Source organism: Microcebus murinus, chromosome 11, assembly GCF_040939455.1.
Source record: "Microcebus murinus isolate Inina chromosome 11, M.murinus_Inina_mat1.0, whole genome shotgun sequence".
NCBI lineage: Eukaryota > Metazoa > Chordata > Mammalia > Primates > Cheirogaleidae > Microcebus > Microcebus murinus.
In genome coordinates this window covers 74,806,591-74,827,407 of record NC_134114.1, presented here as the reverse complement: position 1 = coordinate 74,827,407, position 20,817 = coordinate 74,806,591, and the positions used below count along the sequence as shown (strand labels likewise).

The following is a 20,817-nucleotide window of genomic DNA, read 5'->3' as shown; positions in this document are numbered from 1 at the left end:
ATGCAAGTATGGACAGTGAAATAGTGAAATTTCCTAGAGATGGAGAATCAGAAAACCTGGGTTCTGAACATTTACCACAAATGTAATGGTAGACAAACATCATCATTTCCACTATCCAGTGGGGTCAAGTGGTACCAGGCCTATTAATGCCAGTGTTCTGGTATTAATGCCAGTGTAGGAGTGTTCTCCTAAGTTATCAAATGCGAATATAGAGTAAAGAAAAGCATAAAGTGTTAAAGCTAAATAATAATGAAAGATCTTAAATCACCTCTTATTTGAGTTCATTGTCATAGGTAAAAATTAAATTTGGCACTGCATTTTCTAGCAGCCATGGCTACAAGAGACGCCCATTGATTAGAAATACAAATTCTCAATGTTTGATATAGACAAGACAAACTTTTCCCAAATTTATGAAATATATATATATATATATATACATATATATATAAAGTTGACCCTAAATAACTGAGTATAACTGACACCAAATAGTGTATTAGCAATATGATATGGAAAGACAGGGAAACAGTTCTGATATAGATAGGAACATCTACAAAATGTGAGTTCATAAAGTTAGATATAAATGTAATGAATATATATGTGTCCTCAGGAAACTAAAATAATACAGCAAAGATGTATTCCTTTATGATGATCTACATTCCTAAAAGAACAAATGACATGTTTCACAAAAAAACAAGATGGAGGAATTGACTTTCTTTGACTGGTACAATCTATTTTTATAACCCAATCAATTTTTTATTCTCCACTGGTGGGTAATTTATAGCAAACTTTAAATCATAGTCTTGCCCTTATATGAATTCTACCTCTTTTATAACAAAATAAACTCTTTACTGGGAGAGAAAAAAATGCCTTTTATTTTCCTCATGTTCACAAAAAATTGACTTAATTCTTTATCCTTTCCCTGTCAAGGAGAATACGTTTTTCGTTTACTCAAATAGCAAATAGCAGACAACTAAGTTTATGATAGGAGGCCAATTTCAGGGCACTAGAATGATTTTTTAAAAATTATTATTAACTTAAATAACCACTTAATATTTTAGGAATAGCTATATGTAATATTTCGTACATATATTTTCTGTTTTACTGTGCTTAATATTTTATTCATATTTGGATCTATGGAATTTTATAGTTTTTATAAAAAATTAAATCTGCATTTTATCTATTAATTTTTCTCATAAAATTCATGTTTTATGTAGAATTAAGAATTATATTTTATTCTAAAAAATTTATTCTAATTACTTATTTTTAAATTTAACACCTGAAGCTACAAATGAAACTTAGATTGTGATGTGAAATATAGCTCTTTTTGTTCTAATTATGTCATTCCTCATGTGAAAAGGATTTTATCTATCAGAGATAAGATACAGGATCAATTGTCCGGGGTAAGGAGTTATATTAATTTGGGGAGTAGTGTGTGGAGCCATTCTATAGAGGAATGGCACACTCAAATTTGAATTTAAAAAAATATTTTGAGATAGCAGATGGATTGGAGGGGGATAAAGGTGGCAATATTGAAAACAGTGTGAAGGTAGAGATAGTGAGGGGCAAACTAAGATAGTGACATCCAGGATAGACAAGGGAAGGCTACTGAGAAAAATCAGGAAGGCAGCCATGAAATAAATGATACAAAATTGAATGTACAAATAGCAAATAGCATGAATATACCACTTTAAAAAATATAATATGTTTGGATGACAGAAAATACATAAAAATGAATCTTGAAGAGTGCAAATTGGTTCATATTAGTTCCTCTGAGGTAGTTACGCTTAATTTAACAAAATACATTTTTCCACAGAAGAAGGAGTTTGAGTGACTTCCTTGAGTGTACACAGCAAATTCGCAAAGGAAGCGACAAAAGAGGTTTCTTCTTTCTGACTCAATTCCAATATTTTTTTATTTTCAGATAATTATTAAAAACCTCTATGTTTTTAAGTTGGACATAAAGTCAGCATTTATGAAATCGAGATGCTTTCAGTTGAACATTTAGTCTGAAACAGGAAGAAGACTAGTGAGAAATTTTCTTAATTAGGATACGTTTCAAATTTTGATGACAGCATGGAAGACAGAAAAGGGAATACTATTATAGAATGCCTGATATTTCAAGAAGGTACCAGTCATTCTTCAAAGTGGAAGCTAACAAAACAAAATAACTTTTAAAAAATCAAAGAAATAAATACAAAAAAACATCAAGTTGAATTATATTACGTTATACAGTTAGTTCCTCCAGTTGTGGACTATATTGATCATAATGTGAGAATTCCTTTTTCCCATCAAGTACTGATTGTACTCCCTAAATAAGTCAAAATATTTTCAAAATAGATCATTGAGCCTATGACTGTTTTTCTCAAGGGAGCTAATACCTTAATCAAATGATATAACATTTAAATCAGGTGTTCAAGTTTTAACTCCTCCATTTAATAAACCTCTAATCTTAAGTGATTTACTAACTCTATTAAGCCGTGATTTCTTCTCATGTAATATGAAGAAAATAATCCTTGCCTTCTTTTTTTTGTGTGTGTATAGAAATAAAATGAGATAATATGTGTGAAAGTGTCTAGTATAAACATAGCACAAATTAGTCAGTAAATGCAAGTCTTCTGATGGTTTAGGATTAACTTATTTGTAGTATATTTGTGATGTGAAAATAACATCTGTGACCTATGTGTACAGAAGACGTAAATATTGAAGGTTAAATGGCCATTGTTGTTAAGTAGGTCACATTCTCCCATGAAGTATAGTTGAAATAATAGTCATTTGAAAGTTAAGAAACCTGGATCCTCCAACTAACATTGCAACTAAATTTAGTGCAACTTTGAACGATAGTGGAAACCACTTTGGGTTTCAGTTTTCTGATCAAATCGGCCAAATGAGGCAGCTGAACTAGATGGCCTCATAAATTTCTTTCTAGCTCTGAAACGCTACAAATCTATTTTCTTATGATTCAATAGATGCCTTTGGAACAGGTCCTGTTAGCTTCCACTGTTGTTTGAATTTTTTTTCCTTCTGTTTGCCATGTTTTATGAATATATGTCCTCCTTATCAGTAAACTCTGGAGATAACACTTTCCAATTAATGCTATATCCTTTAATCTGGCTGTTTCCTTTTGTCCAGAAGTTTTGCCTTTCCTCTTGCTTTCCCAAGCAAGAGTTAAAGCTTAAAATTAGGAGAGGAGTATCACTGCTTAGTCAAAGAAAAACGAATCTAAGTTGTAATGAATCCTAGGCATGATTGTAAATGTGATAAGGTCAGGGCCCTGGGAAGTCACAGGTTGTACCAAAGATATAAAGAAGAACCAGTAAATGCTGGTATTATTAAAAGAAAGAGAAGTTGTTTATACATCAGCATCATTCAGTATAGTTTTTGGGGAAAGACTCTGACATTATCCTGGGAGATAAGACCTCCTACTTCTCATATCTACTTCACTGGTAACCACAAAATTTCCTGAAATTACAGAATGCTATCTTTAAGTATTATTTGACTTATGCCATTATGGGAAACTTTAAAAAATATATTAGCAGTGAGTATGGTACCAAATGTTAACAGTGATTATCTTTTAGAGGGGAACTTGTAAGTGTTTTATGTATGAAAATTAACTTACCTTACTTTTCTGGTGAGTACTTGTCAATATTTATGTGTGAGAGTGTGCATGTGCGCATGTGTGTACACGTGTGTGTGTTTACCCTTGCTCTGTGTGTGTGTCTGTGTGTGTGGTTATCTTTGCAGTGAATAGTGATACCATTTTTAAATTGGGAATAAAAATAATTTTAATTTAATGATTGTTTCAAATTTCTGAAGAGTATACATAGGAAGGGTGACATTATACTGGGATTTAGAAGATTTAGATTCATACCCCAGCTCTAACACTACCTGATGATAATGAGCCTGTCATTTTTTGAACACATAAACATTCAACTTGTGGGTTTTTGTAACCTGAAAATTTGAATATTCCCTTATAGGTGGCAAGTGTTTTTTGTTGTTATTTTTATTAGGTTTTGTTTTATTTTTGTGAGGGAGAATATAGTATTTGAGATACTCAAAACCATTTGAAATTGCAGTATTATATGATAAATTTTGGATTTAGAATGTTTTTAATTCAAAGTTGAGTTCAAATCCCAGCTGTGAAGTGTTATAAACTGAAGTGTTTCTTTTTCCTTATTAGTAAAATGAGACTACTAATACTTGATCATGTGGATGCTCTTTTAGGTTTGGATAACTTAGATATGTGTAGTATCTGGCACAAGGTAGTAACTGATAGTTATTATGTTTAGTGAATTATATAGATGATCAGACTGAACAAAACAGTCATGAATCAAAAAGCATGATGACTGATAAAGAATTGAGGGTGATTTTTCTACTGTGATTCATAGATTATTCAGAAAAAAATCTAAATTTGACTCATATAATTATTTTTGGATACTGCTATCACTTTTACATAAATAAATGTCCTCCATGAATTTGTTGTCACATTAATTTAACAAGCATTTCATTCACTCAACAAACAGTTATTGAGGAGCCACTAGTTGCCAAGTTCTGAATGACTGCAGTAGGCATGAGGACTATAAAATAAGTTACCTACTCTATTCTGTTTGTAGTTTGTAGTTTGATGGAAGAGACAGACATATAGAGAGAAATAATAAAATAATATAGTGACAATAAAAATAGAGCAAAGAACGAAACATAGCTGGCAGAGAGAAGGAATTCATCACAAAAATGAATAAAACTAAGTTTTAAAATGGTTCTGTTAGGGACAGAAAATGTAATTCCCTTTTCAGGAATGTGATATATTTTATGAATCTTCTGACTTTTGTTCTTTATGCACTTCATCTTATCAAAGTATTGAGTGCATGTACGTTTCATGATTTTTAGCTTTGATGATTAAGATCATTAGCAATAATCTTACTTACTTTTAAAGCTTTTTTACATGCCTTGCCCTTAATTTAATTTCTGAAATTCCTCAGATGAGATCTTCTATATATAATTAAAAAAAAAACTACTAATATTCAGAATGCTTAATATGATGTATTTTGTCTCAAAAATATTTCTGATCTACTCTTTAATGATCCGGTGCAAACACTTTTAACTCTTTGGGCAATTTTAATTTATCATAGACTTTTAAACATATCTCAATATTTTATGTGATATTTGACATAAAGCAGAATGCTATATTGGTTAAGGGAGAACTTGGAGTTTCATTTTTACAAACCATGATTGAAACCGTTATAGTTTAATTTTTAAAAAGGAGGAAACATCCTAACGGTTGGAAGAAGGCTAACCACTGTAGTTTCTTTTTTGCACTTATCATCCCTATGTGCCAACTGTTCTTATGAATAAATTTTGGTTTAAATTAAAAAATCAGAGTGAAAAAAGTATTTAAGCCTTCAGAACTTCTTTAGTCTTCCTAATTTGCTTTGAATGAGTCTGCTTACAGAGAACACTAGTCACCTAAAAGAGGAAAGAGGTACAGTAGTGCAACAGATGCTATTTCTTGTTTGAGTTTAAATAATTCCAACTCACCAGGATGGCTTTTCCCCCAGTGTTGGTTTATTTTAGTTAGCACAACTTCTAAAACAGTTAAGATGCAATTTTGAGCTTAAAACACATTTATTAATACCTTTAGTTTTTTTCTTTAGCTCATCTCTCAGGAAACAAAATTTATCAATTTTCCAGGGGAACATCTTTAGCATTCCTCACAGAACTAACATGTTAAAAATAAAAAACTGCAGTGATTGTACAGGGAATCAGAAGATTTAGTGCAGAGCTCACAAGCTGACAGCCTAAGGGCCCAATCCAGGCGGTAGCTTGGCTTTCTTTGGCATTTATCATCCCAGACCCAGGAGAGGCTATTTCCTTTAAATGGGGAAATATTCAACAAAATTATCCATTTATTTTTTCAGAGTTATGTTGACCTCTGGCCCAGAAGCCTATGTGTTTTCAGCACCTAGTTTAGAGCATCAGCAGAGCTTCTGAAAGATCAGAGACACCAAATACCACAGTAAACACGTTCTCAAATCACTCACCCATACACATATAATATGTTTATCTAGCTCCAATAATTTATTAAAGACACCAGCCTTATACAAGTAACCAAATATGCCAGAGTTTCACATATAGTAGAGTAAAGATGTAAGTACTTTACACCAGAGCAGTAGAAGCAATCAGTTCTGCCTAATAAATTATATCCTGCATTGCCATGTGTATTAGTGTTTGATTTTTAAGAACAAATATGGCTTCTTCAGGTGGAGGGCTAGAGTATCTTAGGAAGGGAAGTAATTTCAGGCAGCAACATTAGAATAAATAAAGGGATGCAGATTACAAAAGAAGATGGGGTAGTCTGATTCTATTTGAGTCTAAGATAGGCAATGGGTTATAGAGATAGAAAATTCTAGGAAAGGTAGGGACAAATTATGAAAGCCCCAATTAGGAATCTTGACAGAAGCTACAGAAAAGTTCTGGTTAGAATAATAACATGATCAAATGTTCATTTTAACAGCATAATTCCATCTCTGAAACATAGAATTGATAAAGTTGAGAATCCTTGTGATGAGGAACTGGTTAAAGCAATCTTTTTAAATATCTTTTAACAAAAGTGCTTATTAAGAGATATATTTTGTATCATGATCTACTACTACTATTTCTTCCACTGCTACTACTATTGCACATGTGCACATACACATGGAAGTCTGAAACAAATTTCCATAAAATTACATGCAAGGAACACTGTCATTTTCAATTATAATCTATTCTTTTTCATTCTTTCAAAATTGTTTATCAATGACTCCAAAATTGATTCTTAATCCACCAATGAGTCTAGATAATTGTTTTAAAAGTAATTAATTAGGAAAGTACTATAATAATAGTTCAGAGAAATGTGATCATGCCTCAGCTGAGAAAGTATCAATAGGAATAGAGAAGAGGGACTATATTCAGGAAAAATTTTCTGAGAGGAATTTTGGGGGATTTGTAATGAATCAAATGTGGAAAATAAGAAAGGTATGGAAATCAAGGCCTTTTAGCCAAGTAAAAGTGTGCCCCTGATAAAATAGAGCTTCGAAATGATCTCCTTAGAATAAATATGATATGATAAATGTGAATTTGCCTTAGCCTACCTTGTGGTATCTGAAATTGAAACATTTATTTTTATACACTCAAGCTATAATACTTTTCTCAATACTTGATTGGCATCAGAATGCCTAAATCTTCTGAGCATTGTACCAACTGTCTTTCTAGGACCCTGTGTTGAATGAATAATATATTCTAACTTAGAAATCATTTATCAACCTTGGGTCATATTTTCAAAAAATACATATTTATAAGAATGTCATATCAAAAATAGTATTTTTTAATTTTTTAAATAAGAAAATTAAATGTCAAAGCAACATTTCTGTGACAAATTTAATGGTGTAAACACTAAGAATTAAAATACTAAAAGATATTTTTCTCATAACCCCTGTAATCACCTCCTTGTACATATTTTATTAACACCATGAATTGCAAAGGGAAAAATTATAGTTTTTCTGCTTTAGTTTTCTAGAATGGCTGATTAAAGTATCAACCATAATATTTCATAAATGTTTCTTCCTTCTTTTTTTAGTGTACAACATAATTTTTAAGAACATAAATTCTATCCTGAATCAGTTCTTTCTTCTGTAGAACAGTAGTAACTGCTCAGCAACCACAGATCAAGGGAGTAGTTCAGTTCCTGGATGATTATGGCAAGAGTGCATCATAATAAATCTGGAGAATTCTTGCTTCGTTCTCCAATCCCTAGTCTAAAATATCCCATCACAAATTTTTAGCCAAGACAATAAACAAGGAATTTCTCAACTGTGGCCAGAATTTTTTCTCACCCACTTTCAGACAAAAAAAAAATGATTCCTCTTTTTAATCACAAAAGAGGAATTTAGAGTATATATTGGTATTAATTCTGTATACAATGTCAAGGAACATGATATTTACAATGATTCAAATAAATGTTAGTATTGCTAGCATGTATACATTTACATTCACTTTTGTGAAAAAAAACACAATCACACGCTAGTTCTTAATGGTCTGTGATAAACGGAAAAGTTAATAGGTCATATTTAAATTACTTTGATAATTCATGTAGCATAACGACAAGTTTCTAACAATGCTCATGAAGTTTAATGACATATTTTATATGTATGTATTTATTTATTTAGCCCAAGTGTTAAAAATCAGGAGTTAGACTGTTTGGTCTTGAACTCTAGCTCAGGTAGTTAAAAAACAGTGACCCTGGACTAGTCACTCATCCTCTGTGTATGTGCCTCAGTTTACTTATCTATAAAGTACATATAATGATAGTCCTACTTCATTGTGTTTTGAAGATTAAATGATTATGCTTACGCATGTGTGTAAATATATATACATATAACATATATAACATATATATAAAGTTTAGAATAGTGTGTGACATTTTTAAGTCTTTTACAAGTGTTAAAAGAAAAACAAAGATATTCTCTTTGTAACATTTTATTGAAGAAAATATATTCCCTATTCATTAATTTGACTTATATATTTCTATTTTCTCTTTAAAAGAATTTATGTGTTATACATGGTGGAAAAGTATGAAATTAAATATACAATTGAAAAAGAAATAGCATGTTTAACTTCAATTCTTTCTATATATTTTGGCAAACACTTTTTTTATCTAATAACTTGTATATGTTGGGATTTGAATTGGTAGGCACTGGAGACATGACAAGATAATAGATATATAATCAAAGGAATGCATAGTCTCGTAGGAGAACTGACATAACCATATAATTAATGTACAGTGTAATAAATTCAATGAGTGAACAAATAGACACTGTGTTAGTATTGTCTCAATGAAGACAAAACAACACCTGATCCAACCAATGTTAAAATCATATATAATCCAGGATTTGATACTTAGCTCTGAAGGCTCAGAGAATTACTGTTGACCACACTCATGGATACTCAAGCTTAAGGAACAAACTTATGCTTTCTGAAGAAGACTGTGGTAGACTTTGGAATACCAGATTTTAAATTTTGTTCACTCAAAGTCACATGGGCCAAAATTTTCATGATCAGCGCTGAATCACTGATTGGAGAAATGTGGGAATAGAGATCTTAAAGCCATTTAAATTATAGCATAAAATCTAGGTGAGATATAATTCATATTGACAGTAGCAATGAGAGTAAACAAGAAGGGTCCTATTTGGGTATGAAGAGTGTATAGGAGGCAGAATTTGGTAATATATGATAAGGAGAATACAAAACAGGGAGAACTGTAAGAAGTCTCTCAGATTTTTCTATTTTGTTAACAACAGAAGTGATAGTGACATAGTGTCAAGAAATAAAAAAGAAACAACAGGTTTATGGGAGAGAAAGGAGAACACTACAGATAATAGTTTCCAATTTGAACATACTGATTTGAAGTGTCACTGAGCCAATTATTGAGGAGTTCAGTGTCTGATTGGAGCTCAGGTAAGAGGTTAGAGTTGGAGATGGGGATATCCTTAACCATGCTGACTGAAGGCATGGGAGTAGTTTAGCTCCCCTAGAGGTAAGGTAAGGTGTGGATTGAGAGAAAAGATAGCTGGTACAAACATCTAGAAAATGCTGGCAATTAAAAATTGATGACAAGGAGTGATTAATTGAACATTTGCTGCCTTTTTGATTATTTAGCATTTGACAATTCTTGCATTTGTGGAGAATCCATAAACATACAGAAAGAGACCCTGTTGTGTGCTACAAAAGTTAAAATGGTGCAAATATTTCCTTTCCCCTCTGCCTGGCACCACAGGGATGGAAATGTGGTCAAAACTCATCTAACCAGACGTTCCTAATTATGACTTTGGATAGTGAAAGGCAGATTCAAGGAGAGTGGGTGACTGAAAGTCAGTCAGTGCCCAGGTAGTAGGGAATGGCTGAGGTGCCTGTGGCAGGAACCTAACAGATTGTTTTGAGGGCTATGATCTTTATAGTCATTCTGTGGTCCGGCCACCCTCCCAATAAATCACTTTCTTCCCAAGTTAGATAGAGTTGATTTCTGGCTGTTGAGTACAAGCAGACAGAAGAAATAAGAGTTAGAAATATAAGAATCAGATATTTCTGAATTTAAGAAAGAAAGTACAAATGTCACAGGAAGTCAAATTAAATAATAAATATTTTAATAATTGGCTGTTCTGTGGGTTAAGATTCTGACAATATAGTATTCAGTTATTATGTGCATATCATCTCACTAATAATGTCATGTACTACCTTTAATAAATGAAAGAAGTTTACTCAGAATAATTACCGAACACCTACTTTGAGACTATTAGGCAGTGAGAATATAGTCGTGAACCAGACAAATTAGTTCTCTGCATTAGTAGGACCTGCATTTTGTTGTTATTGTTGTCATTGCTGTTGCTTTTTGTGAATATATTGTCAAGCCCCAGGTAAAGACCAGCAGTTAAAGCTTTGTTCTCTATATTGCCCACTTATTATATATAACCATGGATTGATGATGCTGTTAGACAGTGTTAGACTTTATTTTTAATTGAGAAAAATTCTTGCAAATCATTGTTCTTATGATGTCTTATTTTTTTTCTTTTACTTCTTTTGTGATTTCTTTATCCCATCCTGCTGACTTGTAATTAGTAACACTACTCAAAGTTAAGTAGGCTCCAAGGAAAAACCTAATAAATGCTAAGTTTGAGCTTCATTAAAAATGTGGGTTCACAATGAAATACTGTGACTATAAATCACTCTTTCTGATTTTTCAGACTCTTGTCTGTTGGTATGCTAGAGTTAATAAAGGTAGTGTAAGACAGAAGGGTCTTTTATTTTTAACTGAAGTTTTAGGAAAACTCTCTAATTTTAGGTCTTACTTTAATCCATTCATTTGTAACAGAGAAAGTATTTGTATTTTATATTATATACAAATTTATTACAGACGCTAATAACTTGTTACTGTTGTCTTAATATTTTGAGATAATGCTTTCAGTATCCTCTTATTATTTTAAGAAAGATCCTAATGCTACAAAGGATTTGTCCTTTTAGAAGCAACATTTCTTCACATACAGTTTTTCATATTGGTCACACTTTTTATATGGATATAAATCCCTAGAAGAAAAAAAAGAGAAAAACCTATACATTTGAATGTGTTCATTTCAAAATTGAGCTCAATGAGTAGACTTCATTTGACATATTTACCTAGGGTGGACATCTTCCTTATTTTAGAGGAGATAATGTAGGCTACTGATTTTATTATGAAGAGTCTTGAAGAGTCTTCTAAATTTTAGTACTGTACTTTTAAGTGGTACCTCAGAAGTATGTAATTTTTTTTTCCTTTCTTCTTTCTTCTTCTCTCCTTCCCTTCCTTCCTGCTATCCTTCCCTCAATAGTATGTGTGCATGTACTTTTAGTTACTTTACCTTTCTTCCATAATTCATTAGTAGGAAATTTCAGAAACAACCTCTCTTTTCCTTCACATTTCTCCTCATGTCTATTTACTTTTGTAGTTTTTCAGAAAACCACAACCATTTGTATATTCCTGCCTAGGAGTGACCCCCACATGGGATTAACATCCTATCCCACCCAAGACCCCACCCCACATTTAGAAAAGAGTGTTTATGGGAGAGCAAGGAAAGATGAAACCTCCATCTTAGCCAACAAGACTTTTAGACCAGATATGACAATCAGTAAGAGAATGGAAATCACAGCTGTATTACCTTCACATATGCAGCTGAACTTATGACCAAGTTCTCTATATTTATGTTTTGCTTCTTTTCATTCTTAGGGATTGCATCATGTTTAAAAACATGGGCTTAAAATGTCTGCCTCTACCACTTCCAAAAAATATAATCTTGGATAATTTACCTGTGACTCAGTTTCCTCATCAATGGAAGACATAACAATAGGGCCTGTTTCATGGGCTTATTGTGAGAATTACATATAATAATACATGCAAAGAAAATAGAATGGTCCCTGCTCCATCATAACACCTCAATAAAATTTAGCTATTCTTCTTCTCACAGTGTTAATAAAAGACTTTGATTGCCTTCTAGATGAATTATTTTATTATGAAGTTCTAATTGCAAGGCCTTATTTTTTTTTGAATACTTGAGTCATATTCATCTTTGTAAGTACAATTGACTATATCTGTGAACTTTTAAAGTTTTCACATTGGATTGTGAAATGGAGTCAAATTTGTTTTTTCTAATATTTAAGACGATTGCAGTCTGGCTCTGTCAGCCATTCAAGCCCCAATTTCTAGAGGGTACAAACTAAATTCCAGGTGACTTACTAAAGTGTTATAAATAAAGTTTGCATTTTCTCATATTATTGCTCAGAAAGATTCTATTTCACATGCACTTTAATTTACCTGCATGCATTTCAAAAGATTTATAATCAAAATAGATTGTAAAAGAAAGGAGCATATAAAAGAGATTAGCACAATCTAATATATATTATCAACCCAGGACACAGAATTTTGAGAAGAATTTCAAATATTGTTAACTTAATTTTCCTAATAGTGTTCCAATCAATGTTAGCCTCATTTATATAAATATGTATGTGTGCGTATATGCATGTATATGTACATATGTATATATATATATATATATAAATTGAATCTCACAAATATTTTCACCACTTACACGCAATAAAGAAAAGAGAAATAAAAAAGAACTAGAATCTTTCAGAGGTTAAGTAACTTGCCTGAGGACACACAGATAGGGATGTGAACTACAGTGGTGCCCACATAGCTACTGCTGAAGATACAGCTGAGGACAGAAAAGAAGCTGAATACCTTTTATTCCTTAAAGTTTAAACCGAAGTTAGATAAATATTAGGTTATATATACATATAACGTTTTGTTTGATTTAATCACAATATATTCATTTCTTGGTATGCTTCCTCCCTCTACCATCCCCCACCCCACAATCTGAGCTATTCTATAATATTTGTGCAATTGTATCAAGTTTGACTAATGATTCCATTTTTGTTTTGACTGAAATGTGGGAATGACACAGTTTCATATATTTCTTGGTATTCTGATCTTTGTTTTCCAGAATGAGTTTGATTTTTTTTTTTTTTTGTATTGTGGATTTCCCTAGAAATTATGTGACACTGTTCTTCCCACCCTTGCCAGTAATGTAAACAAATCTTGGTTTGTGAAAAAATTTCCTCTTCTGTTTAGTCATATCATTATTTTCATGATGTGTGTGCTGTTTGCATTTCTATCAAGTTGAGGATTTTATTAATTGTTATTTTAGCAGAAAGCGTAGTATGGGGTGTGTGCACTCAGGTGTGTGTTTTTGTTTCCATCCACTATACTGAGTATGGAAACTTAGATGCAATTTCGTTCTGATTTCTTATAATTTATTTACTTCATAATAGTATAACACATGTAAATCAACTTCTAATTCTGTGCTTTATATTTCAAAAAGTCTTGTCAATTAGTTATTTAATGTTTTTACTAACATTTTGAAAATCCTTTCCCTCAAGAGTTTTGAGGTATAGATGATATGTTTTAGATACTTAAAACCCTTGGTTTCATAACTGCTTAGGATCTGAGGCATGTCATGGCTGAGTGGCCTTGTCTTATATGCTTAAGTCCTGGGAGTCGGATACTAAAACCTAGGGCTAAATGATAAAACATTCTGTCTTTTACAGAAAGATGGGTGTGAAGAATGAACCTATATACATTTCCTGTAATTCTGAAAGAAATCATGTGTGTAAATAATGTCAATTAAAACTCCTATCCTGGAGTCATTCTAAACTACATTATGTTTTTCTTTTATAAACTTTATGCCTCTGGATGTGTTTCTTAACCATTTTGACTTTAGTTCCTCACCTAAAAGTAGAGACAATACTAGTTCTTACCTCAAAGGAAAAATGTTTGGTTTCAGGTCTATTTGGAGCCAACTACCTTCACCTCAGGGAAGTGAAAGAGACTGACGGGTTGCATGTTCTGTCTTTGCCTAGCAATTTTTAGAGGGCAACCACAAAGCCTAAGAAAAGACAGGTAACAGAGATTCTGTGTTCTTTTGGCTCCTCAAGCTGAGAAGCAGGATGGATGCAGACAGGATCCACAAATTTGTTCTAGGGGCAGAAAAGAGAAGAAGCTGGTCTATTTCACAGTGGATTGACACATGTGTTTCCATTGATTATGATTATTTTGGCTGAGGGATATCAGTGTTAGTACAGATACAGTGGGAGTGGCTAAAGTAGTAAAGAATGATAATTATGTGTTTGGAGCTTGTCTGAATATAAACCAAAGGAAGCAGAAAAATAATTTAGTCTATAATCTACCCATGATTGTTTTCTTCTCAATCTGTTATCTGTGAAGGGCTGTAAGTAACAACCTCCAATTATCACAGTACACTATGTTTTACTTCAGTACCTTAGATAACTATTTCTGTACCTAGCACACATATATAAAACACACCATGGAAAGAATTAATAGATTGCTAAGTGAATGAGTATTATCATACAGATACTATCAAGATTATATCTTGGACAAATTATGTCATTCTACAAGAGTACAGAGAGTAAAATAGCTAGAAAAAGTGCTGAGCCCCTAGTGTAGTGTTTGCAAAGTGAACTCTCAATAAATATCTGTGAGTAAAAGAATGAGGGACCCCACCAAGTTGTTTAGATTGTTTATCTATAACTTAAGGGAAATGCAGAGTATATTGGCAAATCCAAGAGATATTTCCAGCTAGGGAATTCTGTAATCTTGAGTTGTTAATACGTGAAGTAAATATTCTTTCCTTATGATTTCTAACATAAGTATTTTATATAGCTTTGCAATAAATGAAAGTACCTCCAATTCTGCATATAAGAAATGTTGACAGATCATCTCATGTAGTGTGAGATCACAGAAGATAATTCAGTGCTCTAGAGTACAAGTGGAGCTAGTTGCATTCCTGAAAGTGTTTAATCAATAATGAAGAATAAGCACAAATTAATTGAGAACTGGGTAGTATAGAGTAAATAAAGTGCTTGGCTAACACAGCTAATTCTGTGTATTTTTTTCATGTTTTTAATATGTGAAAAATAGACAGTACAGAAAGAAATTTAATTTGGCTACACACAAAAGATCTTGAGTCCATTAAATTTTCATATGCACTCAAAAGTTTTGACTCACAAAAAGCCATCCTTTAAAAATTATCCACTCTTCCATTTTATGAGATTAAGAATAACATGAACATTGTGCATTACTCATAAATGCTTGAGACACATTCTGGCTACTTTTGAAAATGATAATCTGTAAGGAAATTTTTGAAAATAAAGAAGAAAATTTACTGATTACAAATACATTCATAATCTTGTTCTATCAGCAATATTGCTGCTAGTAATGCTCGGAAGTTCATAACAAGTCTACTGAATGGATGGAGTGTAACACAGCTGGTTGGTTATTTTGGCTTGCTTAATGCTTTTCCTTGAATATGTGACATTCAGCTAATTATATAACTAAATATCTGACTCAATCACAGAGTAGTTAATTTACTGGCCACATGTGGACATGGTACTATTCTTTCTTTCCAGGGGAAAAAAGTATGTATTCTCTCAGGAAAATGAAGGAGCTGAACTCCTAGAACCAACATACATTCTATTTTATGATGTGTCTTTCTGTCTTGTTATTTTCAGTACCTCAATTACCATCCCTAACAAAGCCTGGATGGGCTGTCCTCAGGTCCTGAGGTACTCTTTAATCTTCAACTGCTTTTATTTAGCACCATACTCATTTAGCATTCTTTAATTGCATCAAATGTTGATATGTCTCCTAGATCAACCTTATCCTTCAGAAATGTTCTTATTCTATTAGCTTCTTTTTGCTTCCAAATGGGAAATTGTTCATCTTTCAACACTTAGCTTTAATTGACGAACAACTTACTGTCTCTTAACAGGTGCAAGGCCAATCCAGACTGGGTATTGGCAAACCTGTGGGCAGGGGTGGGACTTTTAAATATGTGATAAGAAAAAGTAACTAAAAATACAGACCAATTAACTAATGTTTTTCCTGAAAAGATAATTCAGCAGAATATGGTTTTAACTTTCTTTAACTAGATGGGTTCTGGTTACTTTTACCCTTACAGAGAAAATGAAGTGTAGATATTGCTTTTTTACAATGAGAATCCTCTAAAAGAAATTGCTGAGGAATTGCAATAGCAGAAAGATATGTCTAAGCCATCTCCCCTGACAGGAACATGTTAACAGAAATGCTAACGAATGTTCTTTCTATTTTACCTGAATAAGAAGTGTCAGTAATAATGATGTTCAGAATACACTTTTCCCCACAATATTCAAATTTATGTTATAACCAGCTAGATTCGAATTTTAGATTATTTTGAATGTTTGTGTGGAGCACATTTTAGGACTTCAGAAATTGTCAGGTCCTTAATCTTGCATGAGTTTAACAATAAGATGTGCACCTTGACGTGTTCCTATGTAGCAAATCTTTTCCAGGAAGTTCTATTTCTAATATTCTTAACTTGATATCTTAATTAGTGATATAAATCATATGTAGAAACAAATAAGTACTCTTTTATATAATATCTTGGTATAATTAAATACATATTGAAAATATAATGTACTTTAATCTATAACTTCTAAATAATATTATATGTTAATAATTTTTTTCTCTTAGTAACTTACCCCAGATAATAAGGAATTTGAGATGAAGGATTGTTGTTGTAGCTAAATGTTGTCAGAGACCTAGTAAGTAATAATATATATTAATTAAGAGAGATAAGGAAGGATATATAAACCAGCACTCTTAGTAGTAGAACGCACACTTTACATTTTAATTAACATTTAACTTGTTTGAGAATTTAATTATTGTGACAAAATTCACAGGAAGAGAAAACTGAGAAACTTTCATATGCAGCTAAACCTGCAAAAATGCAGAAACAGGAAATCTGTTTATTTTCTCTTCCCTTGAAAGGCTGATAAGAGGAAAGAAAATCAGAGACTATTTTTAGTGTGTTTGTATGTGTTGTGTGCATCTGTTTTCATGAAGGTATAAATGGAATAGCTTTAAATAAGATTTCCCAATACAGTAAACTCTTACTAGTTTAAAATATAAATTATCATTTATCAGCTGATTAAAACCTACTCTTTTTTAGCAAGTGAAAAGTAAGTTTCTTTTTTATCTTGTTAATTTTTATTTATTTATTTTTAATTTCAAAATATAAAGGGGGTACAAATGTTTTTGTTACATGGATACCTTGTATAATGCTTAGGTCAGGGCTGTAGTGTGCTTGTCCACAGAATAGTGTTCATTGTACTCAAGAGATACGTTTTTATCTCTTACCCCGTCCCCCTTTCCCTGTTCTTGGTTTCCAATGTCCTTTGCAACTTTTGTGCCCATGTGTGCCCATCGTTTAGCTCCCAATTATTAGCAAGTACACATGGTGTTTGTTTTTCCATTCCTGAGGTACATCACTTAGGTTAATGTTTTCCAGTTCTATTCAAGTTGCTGCAAAAGACATTATTTCATTCCTTTTAATGGCTGAGTAGTAATCCATGGTGTGTAATCTGTGATAAACACTGAAGTGTAAGTGTTTGGTTTTTAGTTTTTCTTTCTTTTCTTTCTTTCTTTCTTTTCTTTCTTTCTTTCTTTCTTTCTTTCTTTCTTTCTTTCTTTCTTTCTTTCTTTCTTTCTTTCTTTCTTTCTTTCTTTCTTTCTTTCTTTCTTTCTTTCTTTCTTTCTTTCTTTCTTTCTTTCTTTCTTTCTTTCTTTCTTTTTTCCTTTGGGAAAAAGGAAATACCCATTAGTGAGATTACTGGATCAAATGGTAGGTCTACATTTATTTCTTTGAGGAATATCTGTACTATTTTCCATAGAGGTTGTACTAACTTGTAGTTCTAGCAATAGTATATAAGCATTTCTTTTCCCCTGCTTCCAGCATCCATTGTTTTTTGTCTTTTTAATAATGGTCATTCTGACAGGATAAATTGGTATCTTACTGTGGTTTTAGTTTGCTTTTCCATGATGATTAGTGATAGTGAGCATTTTTGTCATATTTTTTTGGCCATTTGTCTATCTTCCGAAAAAAATATGTTCATATACTTTGCCTGCTTTTTAATGGGGTTTTTGTTTTTATTTTTTTTCCTTGTTGATTTGAGTTCTTTGTAGATTTTTGGATATTAGACCTTTATCATATATATAGTTTGTGAATTTTCCTCTTTTTTTGTAAGTTGTATATTTACTCTGTTATTTCTTTTGCTGTACAGAAGCTTTTTAATTGAATTAGTTCCCATTTATTTATTTTTGTTGTTGTTGTATTTGCTTTTGGAGTCTTACTCATCAATTCTTTGCCTAGACCAATGTCTAGAAGAGTTTTCCTATGTTTCATTCTGGAATTGTTATATTATATTTAAGTCTTTTATCCATCTTGAACTTTTGTACATGGAGAGAGATAGGGGCCCTGTTTCATTCTTCTGCATGTGACTATCCAGTTTCCCCAGGACCATTTATTGAATAGGACTTCCTTTCCTCAATGTATGTTGTTGTCAGCTTTGTAGAAGTTTAGTTAGTTCTACATAAATGGTTTTATTTCTGCATTCTATATTTTTTCAATTGATCTGTGTCTCTACTTTTATACCAGCACCATGCTATTTTGGTTAGTATAGTTTATAGTATAATTGAAGTCAGGTAATGTGATACCCCCAGATTTGTTCTTTTTGCTTAAGATTGCTTTGGCTATTAGGGCTCTTTTTTGGTCCTAGATGAAGCTTAGAATTATTTTTTCTTGCTCTCTGAAATATGACATTGGTATTTTGATGGGGATATCATTAAATCTGTAAATCATTTTGTTTGGTATGAATATTTTAATAATGTTGATTCTACCAATCCATAAGCATGGGATAAACTATTTTTTTTAAAACAAGTATACAAAGATCTATGTAACAGAATCAAAGAAACATTACAAATTGGTTAAAGATGAATTCGAAGTGCTTGCTAAAGCTTTATTATGATACAAGAGTGGAATCAGGTTACATGAATGAAATCAGGACCGGGTTCTTTTTAAGTTCATTTGGCTCTATTGGAAAAAACAAGACATCATATCCTGTCCCTTCCCCACATATGCATTCCCTGGGGATGCATATGGCCTAACAGGAAAACAAGCATTTTGTGGATGTCATCAAAAGAAACAGAAATTGTGATATTTGATCTTATAGTAAGGGCTTTTCTGAATTACATAAAATCTCAGAAAGTCATATTAAATATATTACCTTTATTTTTCTTATTTTTCTTCCCCATTTTGGCCTATGGATGACAATTTTAAATATATTTGTGAAAAAGCAAAATGAGGAATTTTACTTTTTACCTAACCTCAGAGTACAGATAATCAACTTTATTTACTTATGTTTATAAAGTTGTTGAAATGACTTAAGTTCGACAAATGGTACCGATTGGAATATCAAGTCCAATGTGTTTTACTTACTTATAGAATAGCATGTGCTTTAAATTGTCTACAGCATGGCAACAGAGCCCTTGAGAATTCACCATCATCAGTTTACTTATAAATTCATATTTTGGATTTTATGAAGAGAATTACAAAGAATATTCTTAGACAACAGGTTGAATTAATCTAAGTGACAATGTGATCTCTATAGTAGGGGCACACACCATTATTGAAAGCAGTATTGCTGCATGTGCAGTGACTCAATGAAAATATAATTTTAACTAGAAGATTATCTTTTGCTTTGTTTGTTTTTTTCCTAACCTGGTTTTAAAAAATGCTCATTCCCCATTTTTTTTCATGCACACCATTTTATGAGTGAATGTTTCATATTTATTTTTCACTTATCCATTATGTTTTTATTTTCCTTTTCAGGTGTAATCTAGCTCCTGTGGTGGAGTTTGCTGCAGATGTGGGAACTAAATCAGATTTTATTACCATGAATCCATCAGTTGTACAAAGAGCATTTGGAGGCTTTCGAAATGAGAGTGACAGAGAAAAATTTGTGCACAGACTTTCCATGCTGAATGACAGTGTCCTTTGGATTCCTGCTTTCATGGTCAAAGGAGGAGAGAAACACGTGGAGTGGGTTAATGCATTAATCCTTAAGAATAAACTGAAAGTGCGAACTGCCTATCCATCATTGAGACTTATTCATGCCGTCAGAGGGTAAGTGACTGGAAAGGGCCAGTCTGTCCTTGGCACAATGGAACACATATAACTAAACATTTTTCCTACATAGGAAGGAATCTCAGTAAAATCCCCAAGTGGATATATGTTTTTGTTATTTTATAATGGTTACTCTATTCACAAACTTCAGTGCAGTTTATGTACCATATTGTTTTAACTCATTCTCTTTCTTGAAAAAGCAAATTGTTAAACTTGGCACTTACATATGTCTGCTCATGAACACACCACTGATTTTTAGGTTTTTTGTGCTAGAGAGTTACAAGAATTCATAGTAAAATTGACGAGTTTTGGTTAAGAGAACTACAACAGAAGTGCTAAATGGCTAGTGGGCAACATTGTATAAGCATAAATGCTAGATATATTTAAGGAGCAATTAAGTCCCATCTGTAGCCAGGAGGCCTGCAAGTGAAAGAGAATACTGGCTGAGATAAAAATGTCTTAATGCTTCCCCCCAAAGCCACAGATGCTGTTTTTATGAATTAAGTCAACGTTTCCCTTTTATTGAGGAAAGCAAGCTCAAAAAAATATATATAAAAAATAAACTCTTGCTTAAAAGTTGAAAATGACCAAAAGGCCAAATTCACTCATGCACATATACAGGAGCATAAAATAGACAATTTGCAGAGAAGCAATTATGTATATGTATTGAATGTGTACTCAGTGT

The 20,817-nt window shown here is 32.2% G+C and overlaps 1 protein-coding gene across 1 annotated transcript in view; it reads left to right on the top strand.

The window, feature by feature from the left end:
• ST8SIA4 (ST8 alpha-N-acetyl-neuraminide alpha-2,8-sialyltransferase 4) overlaps window positions 1–20,817 on the top strand; it is a 96,449-nt gene that overhangs the window by 27,974 nt on the left and 47,658 nt on the right. The window contains exon 4 of the mRNA XM_012773563.3: window positions 19,839–20,132. Coding sequence (XP_012629017.1) covers window positions 19,839–20,132 — 294 coding nt within the window. The remainder of the gene's footprint in view (window positions 1–19,838; window positions 20,133–20,817) is intronic.